At 35.9% G+C, this 26,886-nt stretch overlaps 1 protein-coding gene across 1 annotated transcript in view; it reads left to right on the forward strand.

Annotated features, from left to right (window-relative positions):
• Window positions 1-26,886, forward strand: part of HOOK3 (hook microtubule tethering protein 3) — an 81,696-nt gene that overhangs the window by 13,248 nt on the left and 41,562 nt on the right. The window contains exons 4-9 of the mRNA XM_087814196.1: window positions 1,701-1,751; window positions 3,317-3,449; window positions 7,656-7,723; window positions 9,548-9,610; window positions 11,017-11,100; window positions 18,240-18,403. Coding sequence (XP_087670322.1) covers window positions 1,701-1,751; window positions 3,317-3,449; window positions 7,656-7,723; window positions 9,548-9,610; window positions 11,017-11,100; window positions 18,240-18,403 — 563 coding nt within the window. The remainder of the gene's footprint in view (window positions 1-1,700; window positions 1,752-3,316; window positions 3,450-7,655; window positions 7,724-9,547; window positions 9,611-11,016; window positions 11,101-18,239; window positions 18,404-26,886) is intronic.

The following is a 26,886-nucleotide window of genomic DNA, read 5'->3' on the forward strand; positions in this document are numbered from 1 at the left end:
TAGCGCATGGAATATGTAGTGGTAGTTGTTAGTGTTAATAATGAGGAAATATTGGGAAACATTTTAAATGAACACATTTACTTAAAATTTTTTTATTGATTGATGTTTAGAGAGTGAAAGAAACATTGATTTGTTGTTCCACTTATTTATGCATTCATTGGCTGATTCTTATATGTGCCCTGACCGGAGATTGAACCCACAGCCTTGGTGTATCAGGATGATGCTCTAACCAGCTAAGCTACCCGGCCAGGGCCAATGAACACATTGACTTTTAAGGCATTCTGATTTAAATGTTCAAATATGAAAAAATGAACCTACTAAAATAAAGGAAATAAAGTATATTATATATTTTCCATGTCTCCAAATCTTTTTAGAAGTATAAACGTTTGTTTATTTATGAAATTTTTTAAAATAAAGTTTTCAGTTTATTTCTTTCTTAAAAATGTCTGTGGTTAACCATTGGACACACTGCTGTGATTCAGCCTTTTTTATTTGATAGCCGCAGGCTCTACTGTCTTCTGTCCTAGGACATCCTCAGCTACTGACATTGGCTTAGGAACAGCAGGTAGATGATGAACAGAATCATATCACATACACATTTCACTTAACACACATGCAACCATATGAATTGGGTAAAAAAATAGAGGGGAAAAATAATGGCTTATAATAAATAGTGCAGGTGATTCTGCCTGTCATTACATCCAGATAACATATGGCCAGTCAGCCTGTTCTCTGGAGTGGGTGAGTGTTGGGAGACATTTGTATGTTGGTCCCTCGTCCTGTCTGTTTCTAGGTTGCTTCTTATAGCACAAGTATCTTGCAATGTGAAGTGTTATCCTAGTGTTTCAAGATTTAACAGTACTTTTTTAAACCTTCTGGCTCTTAAATATTTACTTTGGTGCTCAAATGAAGAAACAGCAGTATTTTCTGACAGTGGAGGAATTTGGAGACAGATGTTGTAGGTTAGTTTAAGAGATTTCTAAGGGTAATTTTGACTATAATTTTTGCCCAATGCTTTTACCCGTAGAACTTAACCTCTATGTAAGATGCAACTCTACTTTTCTATGTAAGATGCAACTCTACTTTTCTATGAAAACAGCACTGAACTCAAGTCTTTTTTTTTTTTAAATATATCTTTATTGATTTCAAAGAGAGCAAGAGAGAGGGAGAGAGAGAGAGAGAAACATCAGTGATGTGAGAGTCGTCATTGATCAGCTGCCTCCTGCACACCCCCGACTGGGGATGGAGCCAGCAACCTGGGCATATACCCTGACCGGGAATTGAAGTGTGATCTCCTGGATCCCAGGTCAATGCTTAGCCACTGAGCCATGCCCAGCCAGGCTGAACTCAGGTCTTCATTAAGGATGGTACATTTTTTCTTTAGCTGCAGAAAATCTGAATAATTTAATCTTACTGTTAAATCTTACACAGTTACCGTCCAGTTTTTGCCAGTGGTCATAACATTGAAAATCTAACATTATTGGAAGCTCAATTTGTTACCTAAATTTCTTAGATTAAATAAATTAGGCCATCGGGAGTTCTTTTTTGATGATGATGGTAATTTAAATGTGCTATTGAATTTTGTTTTACTTTATGATTCACTTGATTGATAAGTTGATTTAGAAATTTTTTTTAAAACTGTGTTTGCCTTTTGATCTGTAGTTGCCTTTTACCCAGTTGTTTTCTTTCTCTTTAAACAGATAAGTAATCTAAAGAAAATTTTAAAAGGAATCCTGGATTATAATCATGAGGTAAGGACTTTTTTCTTATTCTGCATGGAAATATTACTATAGTTTGATTGTATAATATTTTACAATACTTTCAAGTAAAGGAAAAATTTCCTCAAAATTAATAATCAGTTTATCTTCCATTGTATAGTTTCTAGGATGTGGTTCAAACAACCATCTCTTAGATGGTTACTAGTTAAATAGCTTTCACTATAATATGGGTAGTTTGTAGCTAAATACTAATTTATCTTAAACTTGACTTTCTGCTATCTATTAATTTTCTGCTTTCTTCCCTCACTTGTAAATGTAGTTTACAGTCCATGCATTATTATAATCAACTCCCTTACCTACTTCCATTGTATTCCTCAGCAAACCGCCCTCCCTTGATTAGCTCAGTTTATCCTCTGAGCTGCATCAGAACAGTCCAGACATTGCTGGGGGGTAGGGGAAATCAGGCTGTAGTAGAACTAGTTTTACTTTAAAATTCTAGGGACACAACTCTGCCTAGAAACATATGTGATTTCCTTACTGGTTTTTTCCCCACAAACTTACCTGCATTTATACCTACATCTATACTTAAACATCTACCTTCATCATCTCAGTATGTGACTGCCATCCACCCTACTGCTCGAGCCCAAAACCTGCAAATCACCTGCTAGTCCTTTCCTTCTTTTGATATCATCAGTAAGACCTATTAGTTAAACCTCCAAATTATAGCTTTTTCAGTGTCTACTGCCACCACCCTACACCAAGCCATCATTATTAGTTCTTTCTTAGATTACTAGAGTGGTCTAACTCCTGACCCTGATTTCACTCTTGCCCCTATGCAATCTGTTCTCCACTTTAAAGCCAGTATGATTTTTAAAAATATAAATTTGATTATGTCACTCTCTTCTCAAAGTCTTCTATGATTTTCTAATACATTGAGAATCAGATCCTTCCTTCTTACCGTGAGCCAACAGGTACTGCATGACCCCTCTAACTTTCTCTTACACTGCTCTCCCCTAACCCATAATACTGCAGCTGCATTCATCCTGCTTCTTTGACTTTAGGATCTTCGTTTTTCACTGTAGGGTTATCAGTCAGAGACCTATCCATTTGTCTGCATGTAAGTCATTTCCCTTGGGACTTAGTTTCCCCATAAAGGAATCTTCCATTCTTCTTTCTGATACAAGTTTCTTACTCTTAGCATTCTGGAATCAAAAAGGTGAAGGTGACTAGGGGGAGTCTTACCATTGGGGACATGAACCTTTATTTAATCTCCATTCTTTCTGGTGCCCCCTGGATCAGAACCTCACTGGCTCTACTTCTTCGAAGAATACACATCCAGTTCTTCTGGGTGGGGATGGAGTACTCAGTTTCTTTGCTAAGTGTACACACCACCTACCAGATTAGGGCCTAACTTGCTGTGACTCAGCATAGTTATAACTTAGGTGTATGGAAGGTAAAAAATAGAACTTGGGAGTGAGATTGACATGACTGCTCTGTCCTTAGCAGTGAGTTTCTGTTGCTAACAATGTAGTCTCTGTCAGATACTTTATTTGGTTGTAGAAATGTAAATGCAATTCTAATCTTTTATCTCCATTCAGATTTTAGGGCAGCAAATTAATGACTTCACCCTTCCTGATGTGAACCTTATTGGAGAGCATTCTGATGCTGCAGAGCTTGGAAGGATGCTTCAACTCATTTTAGGTTGTGCTGTGAATTGTGAGCAGAAGCAAGGTAATTTATTTATAGTTAGTGTATGCATTTAAAATAATAGAAAAATAATATAAAATATATAAAAATATATAGTGATATATATAAATGTGTATTTATAAATAAATATACAATATATCTTTAATAGTATATCTAAAATGATATATATTGTATATTTTATTTATAAATCACCAGTACAAACTATATATCTTTTAAAGGCTGTCCTCAGAGAATGCCATTTTCTTTATTTTTGTTGTTTTCAAGCTTAAAAGAGTTTTTACAAGTCAGAATAAATTTGATTGTGATGATATTCTTTCCGTTTCTGCAGGACTACATAATTTTTTGAGTAGCTTATTTTTACACCAGATGTGATGAGATTTACTCTTAATTGGATAAGGTCCAGCTTAATTAATTAATATAAATAAGAATTATATACTGGATCAGTTCAGCTCTTAGGACTTAAAATTAGATATTTTAGATTGCAAGTATGAAGGATTGATTTTACAGATATTTGCTGAACTCATGTGTTATGCTGGGAACACAATGTCAGACATAGCAGGTAGGGCACTCTCCCTCATGGAACTTGTGCTTGAGTGGAGGTGAGGGCAATAAATAATGCCATACAGAACTAGGCATGCTGAGTAGTGGTTAGTGCTGTGTTAGGGGACAGCCTAGGCTTGCTTCTGGGAAGTTGTTAAGCAAAGATATGGAGAATAGCAGACATTGAATGTCGGAAAGGCCTAGGTTCCTTTGAGGGATTTAAACAACAATTAGAGTATAATGAGGAGGATAGGGGAGGTGAAATGAAGCGGGACAAAGGTAGATAGGGACAAGTCTACGTGATGCTGGCACAGTATTTTACTGCTGTTTACATGACCTTTGAAGGAGAAGGATTATCTTTTTTTAAAAATCTTTATTAATCTCAGAGAGAGGAAGGGAGAGGGGGAGAGAGAGAAACATCAGTGATGAGAGAGTCATTTATTGGCTGCCTCCTGCACACACCCCACTGGGGATCGAGCCCAAAACTTGGGCATATACCCTGACCAGGAATCAAACCGTGATCTCTTTGATCCTAGGTCTGTGCTCAACTGCTGAGCCACAATGGCCGGGCTGGATTTTCTTTTTTAAGCCCAAAGGTATTTTTCTTCTTTGTTGTACCCCACCTCTGGTGATACAAAACAGATTTTTATTAACTTATTGTCTGTACTTTTTTTGGTGTTCTAGTTCTAAGTTTAATAACAGTGAACATTGTTTTCTTTAAAGCTATGGATAGTTTTATTGGTTTCTGATTCAGTAAGTTTTTCTAACAATGTATTTCTCTCTAGCCCCTTTCCTTTTAGATTTTAATTTTAGCATGCTGTGCTCTTGCAGGAAATTTTAGCTTGTTTATTTAGTTTAACTCAAGGATTAAAATAGAGAACTTTCTCCATTTTGATTTTTGTATGTTACTGAAATATCGAACAAGTTTTTGTCAAAGATTAGAACATTGGTATAAATAATAAGATTAAAGACATTTTAAATATCTAAGTAGATGCTTTGATTTTTAAAAGATGGATGAAAAATTATTTAATGTAGTTCATTGAATTCAGATAATAGCTGCTTATGTATTTATTCTGTAAGGAGATTCATCAACTCATGGGATTATCCTTAGTACATAAGGGTCCTTGGAAGTGTGTAGCTGTTATGAGTTGGCAAATCATATTTATTAGAGGGTAAGAACTGGAAAAGACAAGGATGTTACCTATATCCATAGTCCTGTGGAAAAGAAGACTATTATATTTATCAAGCTTCCCACACAGATCAAGTGTTGAAACCTAATTTCATTTTTTCCCCCTGAAGTTATATATAAATGATGAAAACTTTGAACAGGATTTTAACATCTCACTTATCCAGAGGTCATTCTCTGCTCTCTGGAACACAGCTGAGAGCTAAGAATTAAGTTAAATGAATTTCTGAATTGTTAAGTATTACCTGTCACTGTATATTTATGATATTAATGTAAGGCTTACTGAAGTGGCTCTGCCATTTACTACCTGACCAACATTGAACAAGACACTCAGCCTGTTTCCCTGTCTACAGAGTGAGCATACCAAACCTGGTAGTCATGAGGAGTGAGTGATATTGTGGACGGGTATTTGCCTTGTAATCCATAAAGTACTATCCTAAAACCAGGGCTTTATATTAGATGATTTCTTCAGTTAGAAGTAAGGAACAATTGACTTAACATACATTTATCTTGGCTATCTGACTTCTCAAATTGGAGCTAAGACTCATAAGTATTATATGACTTACCCAGGAGTTTTGGCTTGTGAGAGGCTAGGTAAGGGCAAAAACCCCTATTTCTTCCACGTTCAGACTTAATACTCTTTATGTTAAACTGTGCTATAAATTTGGACCTAAAAGATAAGTTTCCAGGATCAGCTCCCAGACGTAGCAAGCACACCTGGTTCTTCAGCATTGCCTCCCAGCTCTGCACCAGAAACCACACATAAGCATTTGCACTTCTGAGATTTGTAAGTTATCTTTTTAGTTTTCAACACCCGTACATTAGTGTAGTTCTCATCATCATTTGATCATTTAGCATTTTACGGTGTTCTCGGGGAAGGGCCTTGACGTGGCAACACCGCTTCTTAACTAACGCTTCCCCTCTCGCACCTTACTAATAGCTTCCTGACCTCCCTACTCTGTTATCTTCTTTGCTCCCTGCAGGCTGCCATTAAGTTCTCCCTCCCCACTGTCAGCGCCACTGCTGCTGCTCTTCCATGTTCACAGTGCTTTATCTTAGGGTTGTTCAGTTCACTCTAGCTGTGCCATTTTCTCCAGTAGCCTTGGAATTCTGTGTTTGGTACCTCTCAACAGAGTATCTAAAAGCTCTCCCTTACATTTCAGCAGTAATTGCCTGCTCCTCATTAACAGAACAAAAAATTGAACTTAGATGAAAGGACTTGGTTTTGTTTGTTTGTTTTTTACTAAATAGTGGGTTAAGTTATGATGTGTTCTTATTGTTGGCCTAAGAACAATGCCTGTGATTTAAGTGTGATGTGTATATTTATGTTTAACCACACATTTGATTGGGTATAAAGTGTCCTTAGGACAATACTTCTTTAAAAACATGTTTTTTATTAAAGCCTTTAGCATTCAGAAACAGAATGTCAGAATGTCGTAATTTAATAGTGCTATCAATTTTTTTTTTTTAACAAGTTACCTGTCAAGCAAAGGATTACAGTTTGGCATTCCAAAGATATGAGTCTCTTGCCAAAAGGTCACTTTAACAATTTCACAGTAAGACTCCTTCAGATGACACTTGGAATGCTGAGACAAGTTTTTGCTGTTTGTTTTTAGATGTGTGGCAGATTGAGGCTAAAATTTCCTAATTATTTTACCCTTTTAAATGTTTCTTATTAAAACATATTTATCGTATTTGTTGGAATCCAGCTGCCTATTGATTTTTTTTTTTTAATGTTTAATGTCATTTTTGTCATCCATTGTTGGATTTGAAAATGGTATAAACTACTTCCAGGACTTTTTTAGAAGGCGAGACTTTTTGTTTTCAACTTTGTCACTACTGAGTGAAGAGATCCTTTTCATTTTCAGCAGTAGTGAGGGTAAGATTGATTAAGTTGGTGCTTGAGCTTATTAGAGATGTGAATCATTATTTTAAAGCCCAGGGTTAACCAATATTTACTTGTGGTATCAGTTTCTATCTTAAATTTATCTTAATTCTTTCTCCTAAGCAGGCCTCAGGTCTATTAAAATTTTTCTTTTTCCTATAGTAGAAAATATTCATGTTGGAATTATACACAATTCAGTGCTTTGATGTCACATAAGAATAAAGCACAGACTACAGGGTTTTTTAACGTAGCAAAGAATAATGAGAAAATTTTTAGATTTTAAGAATAGTAATACTATGTAGTTTTTTTTCTACCATGGTTTTAGGCTCTACCATTTCATTGTTTTACATTCCTAGGAGCCTACATTCCTGTGACTGTTAGCTGTAGTTTCAACTTTATAAGGAATGGTTGGGGTGGATTGGGTGATATATTAAGGGAAGATAAATACTGTTATTTACAGCCTCTACCTATGGCACATATGTAAAGGAATGCCATGTCTGAGGAATGCCTAGGAAGAATCAAAACACTGGAAATTACTTATAAGAATTCATGGTTCACTTTTACTCCCTTGACTCTCTTTAACTTGAACAGTGACATTCCAGATTGTTCTTGTTTTCAGAGTACATCCAGGCCATTATGATGATGGAAGAATCTGTTCAACATGTTGTCATGACAGCCATTCAAGAGGTGCGTTGGAGCTTTGTGCTTACAGTTTGTGAGAAAGTAAAGGAGCAAGCATGAGTCTAAATAATAGTAGGAATTCTAAAAAAGAGATTCTTCTCATTTAAAAAATGTTTTCTTTATGCCTATGATATAGCTTATTTCATTTTTATTTAAGAAAATCGTACTCATTTAAATTTCTCAGTTTTATTTAAATCTTAAATATTTATCTTGCCCTAATGAACTCGGAGTTGTAGACTAATTCCTCAAGCCAATATAAACAATTTCTGTCTTAAACCAACAGTCTACCTTATACTTAACTGTTGGTTTCTTGTTTGGCAGAAAATGGGTCTTCAGCTCCAACTGGACCCAAAGTAATTTCTATTTATGTTGAAACTATAGGGGAGGGGAAAATATATTTTTCCTTTACCCTTCCAAGTTCTCTGCTGGAGCCTCTATGACAAAAGACAAATTAACAAGAGAAAAACATACAAATTTATTTAATACAAGTTTTATATGACACAGAAGTCTTCATAAGGAAATTAAGACCAAAGAGATATTTAAACCTGGATGTTGTGATGCTAGGTTTCATGAAGAGTGGAGATTCGTGGAAAAATGTAATAGGACAAAAGGGCCTGAGCTAAGTGTAGTAAACAGGGAAACAGCAAGTCCTGTTCACTCAGATTCCTTTCAGCGTCTGTCTGTCTTTGGAAATAAGGATGCTCCTTTCCTCTGAGTACAGAAAGGGCACCTCTCACATGAGGGTCTCATGACCTGCTTCAGGGGAAGGTCAGAAAATTCTTCCCATATCCACTGTTTCTCACATTTCTTCAGTTTGAGATATTTTATATGCCAACGTGCCGTATTTTGGGGTAGCATGTCCTGAACTTCAGCAAATGTAAAACAAAACTATAAATGTAAAAATAAAATACAGATTAATAAAATATAGATAAAAAAATAAAATAAAATATAGATTGAAAAATAGAATTTTCCTAGTCTAGATATTTCATTTAAATGGAACCATTGGATGTGCCCTTTTGTGCCCGGCTTTTTTCTTTTAGCATAATATTTTCAAGGTTGTGTTGTAGCATATATCAATATTTTGTTCTTTTTTATGGCTGTATAATATTCTGTTGTATGAATATACTGCATTTTGTTTATCCATTCAATTTGGGCTTTTCCCGCCCGCATTTATTTATTTTATTTATTTTTTATTTTTTTAATCCTCACCCAAGGATATTTTTTCTATTGCTTTTCAGAGAAAGTAAAAAGGGGGGGGGAAACACATCAATGTGAGAGAGACACATTGATTGGTTGTTTCCCGCACGGGCCCCAACCGGGGCCAGGGATCGAGCCTGCAACCCAGGTACAAGCCCTCGGCCAGAATGGAACCACAGGACCCTTTAGTCCGAGGGCCGACGCTCTAACCACTGAGCCAAACCGGCTTGGGCGGCCCACATTTATTCTTCAGAAATACTTAGTGTTGCCATTTTTACTGAAAAGTCCATGTTTTTATTTTATTTAAGTCTATGTTTTTAAATATTTAAACTTAAAAACTTGTCTTTTGAGTGATAAGAATAAGTAATATTTGATTCTTGTGCCTGGGCCTGCAGAGAAAATGAGCATCAGAATTGAGACCAGCAATTTTAAATGAAGGCATCATCTTGGAGTGGAAAACAAAGTTCCAGACCGTAAAGCTTTGATGTATAAGAAAATATTCCTTTTACATATATGTTTTCATGTTCATTTTTATAATTCTGTAGTGGCTGGGTGTTATGTGTGTTGTGTGAGTATATTATGTAGAATGTCTTTTTTGCCTCATAGTTATAATCATTCCAATCTTAATTTCAGTTGATGAGTAAAGAATCTCCTGTCTCTGCTGGAAATGATGCCTATGTTGACCTTGATCGCCAGGTACCTAATTTTGCATTGTTTTTATCCATGCAAAGATTGAAAAGGATCGTTTAAATGTTAATGAAAAGGATGATTCAGTTGAAATTGCTTATGGAATATATTGGTAAAATTCTTTGTTTTACCAAAAATTTAAGAACTTAAGCCACTTTACTTACGGATATTACACATTTGTAATTAAATTTGTATTTTGTAAATAAAGTATTGTTGCATAGTCCACATAAATAAGTTAACTTCTTTAAGTTTTTGTAATTTGTGTTTTCTAGTTCAGGTTTTTCTTTTTCTATTAGTGATATCTTTCTGTTTACCACATTTAACACAATAGGTGCTTCTCTGGAAAATTGCATGCATTTTCCATTGGTATAAATAATCTTATGATTTACTTATGATAAAAAGATAGTTTAAATTTTATTTCACATTATTCTTCAATTGAAGATGTCTCTTCAACACTTCATAGTAAATGCACTAAAGAACTTAGTAATGTATTTTTATGACTTTAACGGAAAAGTTAATTTATAATTTTAATTATTGTTTTTAATAAAATGCAGTTAGTTACATTGTCAGTTTCTGTGTTCCAGCTATTCTGGAACATCTGTTGCAAAGCATGAACAGAAATCTTTGTGGCCTTTGTCTTCTTTCATTTCTTCCCCATAGTTTCTAAATGCTTTGCAGGAAAATCTTTGGATATGCTATAATTTTAACCCAAGTTGTAATTTGTCTTTCCCTTACTTTATGGTATGTTTGGTTTTAAAGTTGTTACTCTGAATGCATTTTTTTGTATTTATATTACATTAATTTATTATTATTCACATGAAATGAGAAGCCAATATAATTTTATTTTAATCCACTTTTTCTTCTTAAAAATTAAGTGATTAAACTAGTTGTAATTAATTTGTTCATACTGTGCTAACTTAGAGTTTATATAATAATGGGACACAACTTGGGAATGTTTGCTTTGTGTTGAGGATCACAATAATAAAAGCATTTTATTTTAAAACTGATATACAAATTAACATAAAGGTTTAATATGACTAAAGCACTTATATTGAAATACACTAGTTATATATTTTAACACTTGAAAACCACGTCCTCTAGCACGTACATATTTTACTAAGGTAAAATTTCTCAGTCATTGCAGTCAACCAAGTAGCCCAGATAGAAGATGTGTAAGAAAACTTGATATGCAGAAAGAACCAAATTCAAAGTACAGAAAGGACAAGATTTAGGACTAAAAGATATTCAAAGTTAGAAGCTCCTTCTTTTGACTCTTGCACAGAGGGTTTTTGATTTCTTCCTGTCCTGCAGAAAGAAAAGGGGGATAATGTTTAATTCCATATTGTACAAATATAATTATTAATTGTTGCCATTTAATATTGAAATGCTTATTGCATCTCTTTGCTTCTAACCAGTTGAAGAAAACTACAGAGGAGCTAAATGAAGCTTTGTCAGCCAAGGAAGAAATTGCTCAACGATGCCATGAGTTGGATATGCAGGTAAGAGGCCTGTCCTGTGTACCACCTGTTTGAAATATACCGCTGTAAATACCACAAAACATACTATGTCCTGCCCTGCAGTACAGTTTGTCTGTAGTGCAACCCTAGTTAAAGAAAAGGAAAACAGATTTCTGATTAAAGATAGACTGAACAAGTATATTAATTTCCTTTCCTGAATATTTAACCACCAGCTTGGTTATAGCTAGCAACCAAATACCACCAGTCTTCACCAATCTCTGAAAGCCAGATAGGCAGTTGGAAAAGTCCTGAATGGCTAAAAGGAGTAAAGAATGTAGTGGCCAAGAAGAACTCGGGGGGAGAAAGGAAGGAGCTGCTGTAGCAGAACCCCAGGGAGAACACAGGTCAGAGGGAAGTCTGGGTGAGGTTTCAACTAGAGGTTTTATATAGAAGAGTTAAGCCCCATCAAACCTTGTCACCCACTGCATGTAGAATGACCTTTACCCAGCTTCCCAGTCAGAGGGTTTTTTCTAAAGAAATTGGAAGTATAGGGAGGTTAGACAGAGTATTAGTATTGCAGGGTGAGGGCCTTTTCATTTTTTTTCTCCAGAGTTCTATAACTTACATAAAGGCCAACTTCTTATAGATAAAGTCCTAAAATGAAGCCTATGTTCATATATAGCTTCTAGATACCCTTGCTGTTGACTAATTCTAAATATGTGAGAGAAATCTGCATAACAAAAAATAAAAGGATCTAGATAAAGAGGAAAGTAATCATAGAGGAAGTGGAGAATTTGAGGTAGTTGAAGAGATTTTTCCCTTTTAATCTATTTAATGCTGCCTATAAAATTAGTGATATGTTATCTGTAAAAGAAGGACAAGATACTATTTTAAAAAGGAAAAAATAGAGATCAAGAAACATGTAGCCCCGCCGGGTGTGGCTCAGCGGTTGAGCATCGACCTAGGATCCAGGAGATCAGGGTTCGATTCCCGGTCAGGGCACATGCCCGGGTTGTGGGCTCTATCAATGACTCTCTTATCATTGATGTTTCTATCTCTCTCTTTGCCTCTCCTTTCCTCTCTCTGAAATCAATAAAGATATATTTAAAAAAAGAAAGAAAAGGAAACATGTAAGTAAATTTAAAATAGAATTGCCAAAATAAAAATTCAATAGAATAAAGATAAAGGTTGAAATTTCTCACAAATAAAATTTGTCTGGGATCACCTCAAAATCAGGGAGGTGCAGGGGGGTGTCGAGGTATGGATTAAACATAATTGACCATGTTGTGTGTATTTTAAAATATGTTTTTAGTAATTTCAGAGAGAGGAAGGGAGAGGAAGAAAGAGAGAGAAACATCAATGGTGAAAGAGAATCATCCATCAGTTGCCTCATACATGCCCCCTACTGGGAATCGAGCCCCTAACCCTGGCATGTGTCCCGATCAGGAATTGAACCATGACCTCCTGGTTCATGGGTCAGCACTCAACCACTGAGTCAGATTGGCCAGGTTAATTGACCATGTTTTGACACTTGTTAAAGCTAGGTAATGGGTACACAGAGTACATAATATTTTATACTAGAAGCATTTTACTTTGAAAGGCATAGGAGTTGGTCATTGCTTTGGATGTATATAGGAAGTAGTGTAAACAAAGTACACACAGGTTATATAGTAAATAATATTTAGTCATAACGTAAGTGCTATTGCCTTTTAAATTTTAGAATTTAACTCTACATAAATGTCAAGAGTTATAATAAAAAGAGTTAATTTTATAAGCAAAGTATAAATACTATCTTTGATAATATAAAATTAAAGTTATACACAGATTGGCAAACTACAGCTTTGCTATCTTTTTATTATTATTGATTTGAGAGAGAGAGAGAGAGAGAGAAACATCAACTTGTTGTTCCACTTGTTCATGCACTCATTGGTTGATTATTGTATGTGCCTTGACTGGGCATTGAACCTGCAACCTTGGAGTATCAGGACAACAATAACCAATTGAGCAACCTGGCCAGGGCCTTTCCATCTGTTTTTATAAGTAAAGTTTTATTGTAGCACAGCCACACTCATTCATTGATATGTTGTCGGTGGCCATTGTCATGTTACAGTAACAGAGTTGAGTACCTGCCACAGAGAACTATGGTCCTCAAAGTCTAAAATATTCACTATTTGATATTTTACAAAAATGTTTGTGAATCCCTGGTGTTACCAGAACCACAGTGTTTTTCCTTGAACCCACCTGCCTGCTTGCACTGGCCCAAAGAAATACATGAACAGAAGTTTGCAGTATAGAAAGAAAAAATAGTTTAATATTTAATTGGCTAATATGGAGACAGGGAGCTTATGCTCTAAAAATCCAACTCCCCTATAGCATGTATATTACAAATTATATAGGGCAAAATCACAGATACTGCAGTTTAGAGTTTTTGCTTGGAAATGATTGGTCAGAGGTGAGGTAAGGGTAATTATTTCTTCAGGCCTTAAGGACGGTGCTGAGGTCTTTTCTAGCTCCCTCCGTCTAGTCTCATGGGAAAGTAGCCAGGAGGTCATTCTACCTTAGGGCTCAGGAGCTGAAACATAATTTAGGTCAAGATATTATCTTTAGCCTACCAGAAGTCCAGACCGTGTGACTATTAGTTAGGTCCAGGCTGTTGTCTTCTGCTATCTCAGGGGTTGCTGATTATCAAGGGAAAGGCTAGGTCTCTGAGGGATATATATATTTGGGGGGAGGGAGAGGGCTATGATTTCTAAAACTAGGATTTAAAACTAAATTTAATCAAAGTCAAAAGGAACCCTTAGTTTACTGGTATAGACAGATTTCAAAGTGAATGGCAGGGTTGCAGAGAAGTTGTGAGAAGAAAAAGGGTAGCCCTATAACACACTTAGCTCTGCAGAAAACAGTAGAACACAGTCACAATGTGACCTCCAATGTAAACTTTATTGATTTTCAACATTTAAGATTGATTTGTAGAGAAATGTTATTATAAAATAAAGGTACAGATGATAGAGATTGAGAATTAGAATCGTCCAGAAGCGTTGAGGGAAGGGGAGGGCCACTAATGTTCTTATCTTTCCAAGAAGAGAGTCATTACATGGCTGGCTGCTGCTTGTCATTCAATCTCAACTCAAAATCACCTGATTTATTTGTCATAAAATATTTATTGGGCACTTAGACGTGCCAAGTACTAAATTAAGCCTCCTTGAGAAGTCCTTCTGTGGTCAGCCAATCTAAGTAATCATCCAGACTCTCATGTCATTCTTACATTACCCCTCTGCATAGCACTTTTTCACTCTCGTTTTTGCATTTATTTATTGGTTTACTTAATATATTTTGTTTGTATATTTACTGTGATTTGTTTTGAATATATAACCATTCTGTGGAATAAGAACTTTCTCCGCTTTATTCATCACAGTATGACTTGCACGTAGAAAATTGCAACCGTGCCTAGCATGTAGTAGCCACACAATGAGTATTTGAGTGAGTGAATGAATGGTGGATAATTGAGTGAAATGAGGCAGTGAGTAGTTGTTTAAAATTGCAGAAGTGACCAGTGAAGGAAGTGAGAATAGTGATGGGACTATATTTGTGGAGAGATGACACAAATTGCTATAATTTAACTTGTTAGAGGGAGAGTCACTAGATACTGTCTAAGGTTGATAAATCAAGAAATAGTGATGTATAACATATTATTAAGAGATGTAAAGTACTGAAAGCAATAGAATTTAGAACAGTTAAAACTAGTTATCTCTTAGGATTGGGAAATCTTAACAGGAAACTGTAGCTTTTCATATAAGCCTCTTTGTCTTGTTTGATTTTTTGCTTAAATCATGTGTATGTATTATTTTTAATTAGTCTCCTTTTTCTGTGTTTGTGAAAAGGAATTCTGCCAAAAATATTGAATTAAAATATTTTAGCAGCATATGCTAGTTTGATAAGTCTAGTATTAAAGTTTTGCATTGCTCACTTAGTCTTCTTATAAACTGACCATATATCAGATTACAAAGCAGTTCTTAATAAAATCTCAAAAAATCTGTGTATTTAGATTACGCTCTGTGACCAAGATGCAATTAAAGTCAGAAATTAGTAGCAAAGAAAAGAGTTTTTAAAAATTTAAGTTTTTAAGCTTTAAATGTTTCTTTAAAAAAGAAGAATGAGCCTGGCCGGGCATGGCTCAGCGGTTGAGCGTTGACCTAGGATCCAGGCGATCAGGGTTCGATTCCCCATCAGGCCAAATGCCTGGGCTGCGGGCTCGATCCCCAGTTGGGGGCCTGTAGGATCAATGACTCTCTCATCATTGATGTTTCTATCTCTCTCTCTCCCTCTCCTTTCCTCTCTCTGAAATCAATAAAGATATATTTTTAAAAATAAAAAATAAAAATAAAAAAGAATGAAAGAGCAGAAATGAATGAAATAGACCAGTTACGTAGAATCCAGCCATAGCTCTATTCTAAGAAAAGACTCATGCATTTATGGAAATCTGATAAATTATAGAGCTGGCATTTCAGATTCATTCATTTATTCAATAGACATATGAGCACCTACTATGTACCACTGTTCTAGTTGCTGTAGATACAGTGAAGATGGGGGTAGGGGGAATAGACAAATAGGTAAAATATTCCTGCCCCCAAGGTGTTTACATTCTAGTAGGAAAGACAGACAGTAAACAAAAGAAGAATATAGCCTTAAGTGGTGATAAGTATTCTAGAGAAAAATAAAGCAGAAAGGGTAGAATAAGGAGTCCAGGGTAGGAGGAGTTAGTGGTTTTAAACTGAGTTGTCAATACAGGTGCACCAGAGAGGGTGATGTGTCAGTAAAGTCCTAACGAGGTCATAGGAGCAAGCCTCCCAGATTCCCCGGAAGAGCATTACAGGCTGAGCACAGGCCTGAGGTGCGAGTGTGGCTGGTTTACTCGGGATCAGTAGGAAGGTGAGGGTGGCAGGAGTGGAACTGAGTGTGGAAAGAGAAAATCAGTCTGGAGATGCCTTGTAAGCTTTTGTAAGGACTTTGACTGAGTAAATGGGAAGCCGTTGGAGAATTTTAAGCAAAGTCCTGTGAACTGAGTTTGTTTTAATGGAGTGTGCTTGTTTTGCTGTGTGGAGAATAGACTGTAGGGAAGAGAGGGCCAAATCAAGGAGACTAATTAAATGGTCATTGCATTAATCCAGACAAAAAATTATGTCGGCTTAGGTCATCAGAATTTAGGGCTGGTGAGAAGTGGTCAAAATATGTTTGAAGGTAGAGCCGATGATATTTGCTGACAGATTGGATGTGGTGTGATGGAAAGATGTTAAGGCTTATGACTGAGCAACTAGAAGGACAGAGTTACACTTTACTGAGATGGGAAAGACTGGAAGGAGGGGTGGGGGGGCAGTAATTAAGAGTTCAGCTTGGACAATTTAAATTTGAGATGCCTATTAGACATCTAAGTAGAAATGATATCCAGGTCAGGGTTCCAGGCTAGAAATAGAAATGTGCGAGTTGCCAGTGAATGAGTGGTGCTTACAGCCATGAAACTGGAAGCCATCACTCTATTTAGAAAAGCAAAGCTGTGGGCTACTCTAATGGCAGGGAAATGAAGAGGAATTGACTAAGGAGAAAGAGAAGGTACCAGGGAGTTGATACAGAAACCAGGAGTGTAAGGTGTCCTAGAAACCAAGTGAAGAAAATACTTCAAAGAGGAGTGTGTGATCGGTTGTGTCTTGGTGGATCATAGTGACATGGAAGTCAGTAGTGATCCTGATGAGCAGTTTTGGTGGAATGGTAGGGCCAATAGTACAGCTAGAACAAGTTCAGAAGGAAACGGGTGATGGAAAGGGAGAATTAGGAAAGGTAGGCCACTTTTGTTTTTACAGCTGTACTGAGATGTAATTGACATATAGTAAACTACTCATATTAAAATGTATTTATGCCAGGCAAAATAAGCCAGTCAGAGAAAGATAAGTGTCACATGATCTCACTTATATGTGGAATCTAATGAACAAAATAAACTGATGAACAAAATAGATCCAGAGACATAGAAGCTTGGAACAGACTGACGAATCTCAGAGGGAAGGTGGGGTGGGGGGTGGAAAGAGATTAACCAAAGAACTTATATGCATGTATGCATAACCCATGGACACAGACAATAGTGTAGTGAAGGCTTTGCGGGGAAGGGAGTTGTGGGGTGGAGGGGGTCAATGGGGAAAAGGGGGGACATCTGTAATACTTTCAACAATAAAGATAAAATTTTGAAAAATAAAATGGGGAAAAAAATGTACAAGTTTGATGCATGTTGACATATGTATGAACATGTGAAATCACCACAATCAGTATAATGAACCCATCACTCCCCAGAGTTCCTCATGACTCTTCGTAATCCCCTCCAGTCCCCAACTCTGCTTTCTGTTACTATAAATTAGCTTGTATCTTCGAGAATTGTATATAAAAGGAATAATACAGCGTGTACTGCTTTTTTTTGGTCTGACTTCTTTCATTATTTTGAGATTTATTCATGTTGTGAGTATCAATAGTTAATTCTTTGTTACTGCAAAATAATATTGTTGTATGGATATATATTATTTATCCATTCATTTGCTTATGAATATTTGTGTTGTTTCCAGTTTTTCTTTATTACACAAGAAGCTGCTATAAACATTTTGTATAAGTCTTTGGTTGGACACATGGTTTTATTTCTCTTAAGTAAATACCTAGGAGTAGAGTGTCTGGGTCATGTGGTAGTTGCATGTTTAAATTTTTTTTTAGGAAAATGCAAAACCATTTTCCAAAGCCCTTAAAACAAATGAGGGTTCCATTTGTACACTTGGTACAGCCAGTCTTTAATTTTAACCATTTTAGTCGGAGTATATTGGTATAACATTGTGGTTTTAATTTGCATTTCCTGATGACTAATCATGATTATCTTTTTGTGTGCTTAGTTGCCATCTATATATCTTTTTACTGTCTTTTCAGATATAAAATAATGAATTCTTGCTTATTCTTACATATTACTGTGCCTGTACAATATTCTAAAATAATGTAAATGTTTTAAGTGGAGATTGATTGTACTTTTTAAAAACAGAGGGAAGGTGGGGGTGGGGTGGGGGGTGGAAAGAGGTTAATTTATAATGGTAATTTACAGTGATTATGCCAACTCCAGTGTAATTGGAAGAAATAACTGCTGTCTTCCTATATTCTAACAGGTTGCAGCATTGCAAGAGGAGAAAAGCAGTCTGTTGGCAGAGAATCAGGTATTAATGGAAAGACTTAATCAATCTGATTCTATAGAAGATCCTAACAGTCCAGCAGGAAGAAGGCATCTGCAGCTTCAGACTCAGTTAGAACAGCTCCAAGAGGAAACATTCAGGTAAAAGACTACTCACTAAAGCATGATTTTTAAAAATTTGGTAGCTATCTCTTAAAGTTAAGAATACAGTGTTAGGACTTTTGGGAAGCTGCAGACCAAGGACACTATGTAGAAAACAACTTCCCAAAAATGTTCCCACCTGACATGAAATAACTTCACATCTAAGAAAAATTCTGTGAAAGCTATGCCTTCAATATTACTTGAAGACAGAATGCCCCAGTGGAAATATAACCATGAATGAAAGGAAGAAAACAAACACGAGCCCCGTCACACACACCTGTCCTGCCCCCATTCTGCCAGGCACTTTGAGGCAAGTAGAGGCAGACTGCAGAAAAAATTAGAGGAAGACGCAGCACTAGTGACGGGGCCTGTGGGTAAATTGGAACAATCACCAGGAAGATTAAATTCACTCAAAATCTGAAACCGTTTTTAAAACAAAAGGGGAGATTAGACCACAAACTGCAGGGAACAGATTTCAAAGTAAGAGCATCTTCTTAATGGGCCTGATGCCATAAAAAGATACTGGCACTGCCCGGCCGCGCGTGGCTCAGCGGTTGAGCATTGACCTAGGATCCAGGAGATTGGGGTTCGATTCCCGGTCAGGGCACATGCCCGGGTTGCAGGCTAGGCAGCCAATCAGTGACTCTCTTATCATTGATGTTTCTGTCTCTCTCTCCCCCTCCTTTCCTCTCTCTGAAATCAATAAAGATACAATTAAAAAAAAAAAAAGATACTGGCACTGAATTTAAAGAGATTGGTGCCCTTTTCAGGCACTCAGTTTAAAGAGACACAACACAACTGCCAATTGCATGATTTCTAAAGTCTGTCTTTAGAAATCTTAAGACTTATTTAAAGAATAAACTGATTTAAAGGGACAGTCTTCTAAACACATATGCTGGGAGAGAAAAAGGCCAAAAGGAAGAAGGCCGGGACCGACAGCAGATGGGCAGTGAAAGAGAAAAGGAGGAAAGGAAAAACTTGGTGTCCTGCAAGACAGACAGAAGCGCAAAATCGAAGGGCTTAGCAGTATGATAAAAATATTGTGTTATAATTTACTGTAAAATATGTTATGACCTGTTTCTTACCTAGCCGTAGATTTCCAGTGTTAAAGTAGAGAAATTAAATCTCAATTAAATTTTTACTTTATCGACTAACTTAGTATGGTGACATATCCTTTATTATTCCTCAGTGAAATATTTCTGGATTTTTCCTTTTTTTCTTTTTGCCTTAACAGGAAAAAATTGAAAACTTTAGTCTCAAAAACTGTAGAAACAATCCATCCCCTATGGCCTACATCAGCAGCTCAGTGTGGTCTGAGGACCCCCACAGGTTCACTGAGACCCTCTCAGAGAATCTTAGGGCTCTCTCTTTTCCAGCTACATGTCTGTGGAAGGTTGGATTTCCTTCGTATACTTCAGCCTAAAAACCATAACAACAGATGAATGCAGAAGCAGATATGACAACCCAGCTGTCTTTTATTAAACTAGATTATTTGAATTACAAAAGTGTAAAGGATTGCCACTTTTCTCACTGAATTTTTTATTTTAGAAAGTATAGTTGTTTTAAATAAACTATGTTGTCTGTGTTAGCATAGTGGGTTTGTTATATATTGATAGATAAAACCTATATAAACAAAAGTTCTTTTGAATCTCAGTAATTTTAACACTGGGAAGGGATTCTAAGACCAAAAACTTTGAGAACCCTTCATTTGCATCTTGACTTTCTAAGAATTGGCAGATAGTAAAATCTAAATATGACTTTACCTTTTTGTTTCTAAATTGTGGCTAATTTTTTAAAATTATAGTTGATATACAATATTATATTAGTTTCAGGTGTGCAACATAGTGATTCAACATTTATGTCCCTTGCAAAGTGATCACCACAGTAAGTCTAGTAACCATCAGTTATCGTATGTAGTAATTAACGATATTATTGACTATTCCCTGTACTGTACCTTACATCCCTATGGCTTATTTTATAACTGGAAGTTTATACTTCTTAATCCACTCCCCTTTTCAGCCCATTCCCCCACCTCCTCCCTCTGGCAACCGTTAGTTTGTCCTCTCTATGGGTTTATTCCTATTTCATTTTGTTTGTTTGTTTGCTTGCTTTTTTCAGATTCCATAAATAGGCTAAATCACACAGTACTTGTCTTCCTCTGTCCAACTTATTTCACTTGCCATAGTACTCTAGGTCCACTTATGTCGCAAATGGCAGCATTTCATTTCTTTTATGGCTAAGTAATATTCCACTGTACATATATATCTTCTTTATCTGTTCATCTTTCAAAAGACACCTAGATTGCTTCCATATCTTGGTTGTTGTGAACAACGCTGCAGTGAATATAGGGGTGCAGTGAACATAAATAATTTCAAATTACTGTTTTCATTTTCTTTGGGTAAGTACCTAGGAATGGAATTGCTGGGTCATATGGTAGTACTAGTTTTTTAAAATTTTTTGAGGAACCCTCACACTGTTTTCCATAGTGGCTACACTAGTTTACAATACCACCAGCAGTGCATGAGAGTTCCTTTTTCTCCACACTTGTTCTATGTTTTTGGTTGTTTTGTGTTTTTATAGTAGCCATTCTGACAGATGTGAGGTGGTATCTCATTGTGGTTTTGATTTGCATTTCCCTGATAATTAGTGATTTTGAGTATCTTTTCATGTGTCTGTTGGCCATCTGTATGTCTTTGGAGAAATGTCTATTGAGGTTCTCTGCCCATTTTTTAATTGGATTTTCTTTTATGTTGAGTTATAATGAGTTTATATATTTTGGGTATTAACCCCTTATCAGATATGTCATTTACAGATATCTTCTTCCATTCACTAGGTTGCCTTTTCATCTTGTGGATATTTTCCTTCACTGTTTAAAAGTGTTTTAGCTTATGTAGTCTCATTTGTTGCCTTTGTCCAAGGAAACATATCCAAAAAATATTGCTAAGACCAATGTCAAAGAGTTTACTGCATGTTTTCTTCTAGGAGTTTTATGGTTTTAGGTCTTACATTTAAGTCTTCATCCATTTTGAGTTTATTTTTGTATATAGTGTGAGAGAGCGGTGTAGGTTTTTGCACGTATCTATTTTCCCAGCATCTATTAAAGAGAATGTCTTTTCCCCATTATATATTCTTGCCTTCTTCGTCATAGATTAATTGATCATATAAGCACGGGTTTATTTCTGGAGACTCTGTTCTGTTCCATTGATCTATGTGTCTGTTTTTTTTTGTGCCATTGCCATACTGTTTTGATTACTATAGCTTTGTAGGATAGTTTGAAATCAGGGATTGTGGTTCCTCCAATTTTTCCCCCCTCAAGATTTCTTTGGCTATTCAGAGTCTTTTGTGGTTCCATATAAATTTTAGGGTTGTTTGTTTCAGTTCTGAAAAAAATGCCATTGGTATTTTGGTAGGGATTGCATTGAATGTGTAGATTGCTCTGGGTAGTAGGAACATTTTAACGATAATAATTCTTCTGATGCATGAACACTTTATCCTTCCATTTATTTGTGTCTTCAATTTCTTTCATTGGTTTTCATCTTGTAGTTTTCACAGTACAGGTTCTTTACAACCTTGGTAAATTTATTCCTAGGTGTTTTTTGATGCAATTTGTAAATGGGATTTTTTTTTTTTTAATTTCTCTTTTAGATAGTTCATTATTGGTGCATAGAAATGCAACAGATTTCAGAATATTAATTATGTATCCTGCAACTTTACTGAATTCATTTATTAGTTCTAATAGTTTTTTGGTGGAATCTTTAGGCTTTTCTATATATATAATGTCATCTGCAAATAGTGACAATTTTATTTCTTCCTTTCCAATTTGTATACCTTTATTTCTTTTTCTTGTCTGCTGTGGCTTGGACTTCAATATTATGTTAAATAAGAGTTGTGAGAGTGGGCATCCTTGTTTTGTTCCTGATCTTAGAGAAAAAGCTTTCCGTTTTTCACTGCTGAGTATGATGTTAGCTGTGGGGTTGTTATATATGGCCTTTATTATGTTGAGGTATGTTCATTCTATACCCACTCTATTGAGATTTTATTATAAATGGAAGTTGAATTTTGTCAAATGTTTTTTCTGCATCTATTAATATGATCATATAATTTTTATCCTTCATTTTGTTCATGTGGTGTATTACCTTGATTGGTTTGTGGATATTGAACCATCCTTGCATCCCTGTAATAAATCCCACTTGATCATGCTGTATGATCTTTTTGATGTATTGCTGAATTTGGTTTGTTAATATTTTGTTGAAGATTTTTGCATCAATGTTCATCAGGGATACTGGCCTGTAATTTTCTTTTTTTCTTTCCTTTTTTTTTTTTTTTTTTGGTGGCATTTTCGTCTCATTTTGGTACACTGCTGGCCTTATAGAATGACTTAGGGAGCTTTCCCTCCTTTTCAGATTTTTTGGAGTAGTTTGAGAAGGATAGGTATTGATTCTTCTTTGAATGCTTGGTAGAATTCACCTGTGAGGCCATCTTATCGTGGACTTTTATTTGTTGGGAGCTTTTTGATTACTGATTCAATTTCATTTCCAGTAATTGGTCTGTTTGGGTTTTATGTTTCTTTCTGGTTCAGTCTCGGAAGATTAGATGTTTCTTGGAATTTATCCATTTCTTCTGTGTTGTCAAATTTGTTGGTACATAATTTTTCATAGTATTCTCTTATAATCCTTTGTATTCCTGGGATGTTGGTTGTAATTTCTATTTCATTTATGATTTTATTTATTTGGGCCCTCTCTTTCTTGACAAGTCTGGTTATAGGTTTATCAGTTATCTTTTCAAGGAACCAGCTATTAGTTTTGTTGATCTTTTCTATAGTTTGTTGTTTTTTTTTTGAAGTCTTTTTTTATATACTTTTGCTCTGTTCTTTATTTTTTCCTTCCTTCTAATAACTTTGGGCTTAGTTTGTTCTTTTTATAGTTCTTTTAGGTGTAAGGTTAGATGGTTTATTTGAGATTTTTCTTGTTTCTTAAGAAAGGCCTGTGTCATTATTAATTTTTTTCTCAGAAATGCTTTTGCCTTGTCCCAAAGATTTTGAATTGTTGTGTTTCAATTTTTATTTTACTCAAGATATTTTTTTATTTTTTCTTTGATTTTGTTGAATAACCCATTGAATGTTTAGTGGCATGTTGTGTAGCCTCCATGTGTTTGTGTTTTTTCCAGTTTCCCTCTTTTAATTGATTTCTAGTTTCATATCATTATAATCAAAGAAGGTGTTGGATATGGTTTCAGTCTTGTTAAACTTACTGAGACTAGTTTTGTGGCCTAACATGTGAGTCTCTTGGAACATGGTCCGTGTGCACCTGAAAAAAAAGTATATTCTGCTGTTTATTAAGTCTTTCTGCCCCAGGTGTCATTTAAGGCCACTGTTTCCTTGTTAATTTTCTGTATGGGTCACCTATCCATTGATGTGAGATGTTAGTCTGCTACTATTGATTTCTCCCTTTATGTCCATTAATAATTACTTTACATGTTTAGGTGCTCCTACATTGGGTGCATAGGTGTTAAGAAGTTATATCCTCTTGTTGCCTTGATCCCTTTATCATTATGCAGTGCCTTTTGTCTATTATTACAGTCTTTGTTTTAAAGTCTACTTTATCTGATGTAAGTATTACTAACCCAACTTTCTTTTTGTTTCCATTTACATGAAATACTTTTTTCCATCCCTTCACTTTTAGTCTCTGGGTGTCTTTTGATCAGGAGTGAGTCTCTTGTTGGTAGAATATCCACAGATCTTGTTTCTGTTTTGTTTTGTTTTTATCTCTTTAGCCACTCTGCATCTTTTGATTGAAGCATTTAGTCCACTTACATTTAAAGTAATTATGAATGTATGTACTTATTGTCATTTTATTATTTTCTGATTTTTTAATAGTTATTCTCTGTTCCTTTCTTCTTCTCTTGCTCTCTTTTCTTGTGCATTGATGACTTTCTTTAGTGATTTATTTGGGTTCCTTTTTCTTTATTTTTTGTGTAAATCTATTATAGGGTTTTAGTTTGCAGTTACCCTAAGATTTATATATAATATATAATCTATGTTTATAGTAGTCTGTTTGAAGTTGATGTTTGCTTAAGTTCAAACACATTTCAAAAGCACCACATTTTTTACTCACTCCCCCACATTTACGTTTTTCACATCATATTTTACATCTTGTACATGTGTGAGTTCCTTAGTTTGTTACTGCATTTACAGATGCTCTTACTACTTTTGTCTTTTAACTTTCATACTAGCTTTATAATTGATTGATTTACTATATTTACTAAATGTTTGCCTTTATTAGTGAGATTCTCTTTCCACATTTTCTTATTTTTAGTTTCGGCCTTTTCCTCTTTAAATTTCTTTAACATTTCTTGCAATGCTGGTTTAGTGGTGATGAACTCCTTTAGCTTTTGCTTGTCTTGGAAACTCCTTATCTCTTCAATTCTCAATGATAACTTTGCTGGATATATTCTTGCCTATAGGTTTTTTTCTCTTCTATCACATTGAATGCATTGTGCCATTCCCTCTTGCCTGCAAAGTTTTTGTTAAAATATCAGCTCCTAGTCTCTTGGGGAATCCTTTGTATATAATTAGCTGCTTTTCTCATGCTGCTTTTAAGATTCTCTTTATCTTGAACTCTGGCATTTCTATTATGATGTGTATTGGTATGAGCTGCTGTGAGTTTATCTTGTTTGAGACTCTCTGTGCTTCTTGGACTTGGATGTCTGTTTACTTAATGAGGTTGGTGAAATTTTCAGCTGTTATGTCTTCAGATAGGTTTTCTGTCCCTGTCTCTCTCTCTTCTCCTTCTGGGAACCTATGATTCAAGTGTTGGTGTGCTTGATGTTGTCCCTTAAACTATCTTCATTTTTTAAAAATTCTTTTTGCTGTTCTTATTGGATGATTTCCATGACCTTGTCTTTCAGCTCCCTGACTTGTTCTTCTGTATCAGCTAATCTGATGTTGATTCCTTCTAGTGTATTTTATATTACTGTTTTCTTATTGAGTTCTGATTGTTCTTTTTTATATTTCCTATCTTTTTGTTGATATTCTAAGTTTCTCTGTTCTTCTCCGGAGTTCATTGAACATCCTTATAATCAGTGTTTTGAATTCTTTATCTTATTGGTTGCTTGTCTCTAGTTCATTTAGTTCTTTTTAGTTCTGGGGTTTTATCCTGTTCTTTCATTTGGAACATATTTCTATGTCTCCTCTTTTTGGCCATCTCTTTGTGTTTGTTTCTGTGAATTAGGCAAAACAGCAATCTCTCCTGGGCTGAAAGGAGTGGCCTTGTATAAGAGCTTCCCCTTTGTAGACTGTGTGTGCTGGATGCCTTTGGCAGACCACCATGGAGCTGGAGTGGGCTGCTGAGCATTGCCGTGGCTGCCATGGTGGGCTAGCTGTAGCTGGAGCCAGCTAAGATTGAGGTCTTGGGTAGTCCTGGAGTCAAGCTGCACTGGGCCACCTTGGCAGGCTGAGTGGAGCTACAGTTGTGGCAGGCATAGGCTGAAGGATGTTTTGGGGACAAGCCATACTGAGGCTTTCTTGCAAGCCAGTTGGAGCTGTAGTTAGAGAGGGCTCAAGCCAAGGGGAGTCCCAGGGGCAAGCCAAGGAGCTGTTATGGGCCTAGGGCCTGGTGCACTCTCTGATAGCCTTAGCAAACTGGCTAGAATACCTGGATCATGCCCCTGCCTGTGAGATTAAGGTGGAAGGGGAGCACAACAGTTGGCGCTTCCTGTACTTCCAACAACAGAAGAGAGTTTCCAAAGCTCCCCTTCTGTTGGCTAATGCTCTAGGGTTGTTAAATTTATTTTCTTCCATAATAGTCTAGGTGCCCTTTAAACCACTTGTTTTTTGCTGTGCCCCAAGGCAGAAGAATAGATGATCCCTCCCTTCTGCAGGTGGTGCATTGGGAGCGGGGTTCCCACCATACCATGTCTGAGTTTCTCCTACTCATTTCTGTGTGGTCTCTCTCTCTCATTTTGCTGTGCAGAAGCTGTTCAGTTGCTCTCAGTTCTTCTTCAGGGGGGCTTGCTCTGTAGGTGTAAATTCAATGTCTTTATGGGAGGGGGTGTGTTCAGTGTCTTTCTATGCTGTCATCTTGGACAGAAGTCTCTAAATTGTGGCCCGTTTTTAAAGTATGGTTTTGGGAAAGTGGTATGTAGAATTATCTTACGTGTTCATTATAAAGGAGATAGTTCCAGAATACATACTATGGTATTATGTTTTGAAGTACTTTAATAATCCAAATGTTTTATCAATATGGTATATTGATATATCTAGTACTTTTTATTTTTATAGTCAGATATAATATGAGGATGAATATTAAGTTATCTGACTTTTTCCTAGACATGTAAAAAATCCTGGCTTTGCCACTTATTAGAACTGTTTAGACGTGGGCATGCCTGTATTTCCTCCACTATAAGATTGTCTAATAGTATTATCTACCTTCTAGAATTTTAGTTGAGTATTAAATGAGCTAAATTTTAGATGAGTTAATATATGT

Source organism: Miniopterus natalensis, chromosome 2, assembly GCF_054644295.1.
Source record: "Miniopterus natalensis isolate mMinNat1 chromosome 2, mMinNat1.hap1, whole genome shotgun sequence".
Taxonomy (NCBI): Eukaryota; Metazoa; Chordata; class Mammalia; order Chiroptera; family Miniopteridae; genus Miniopterus; species Miniopterus natalensis.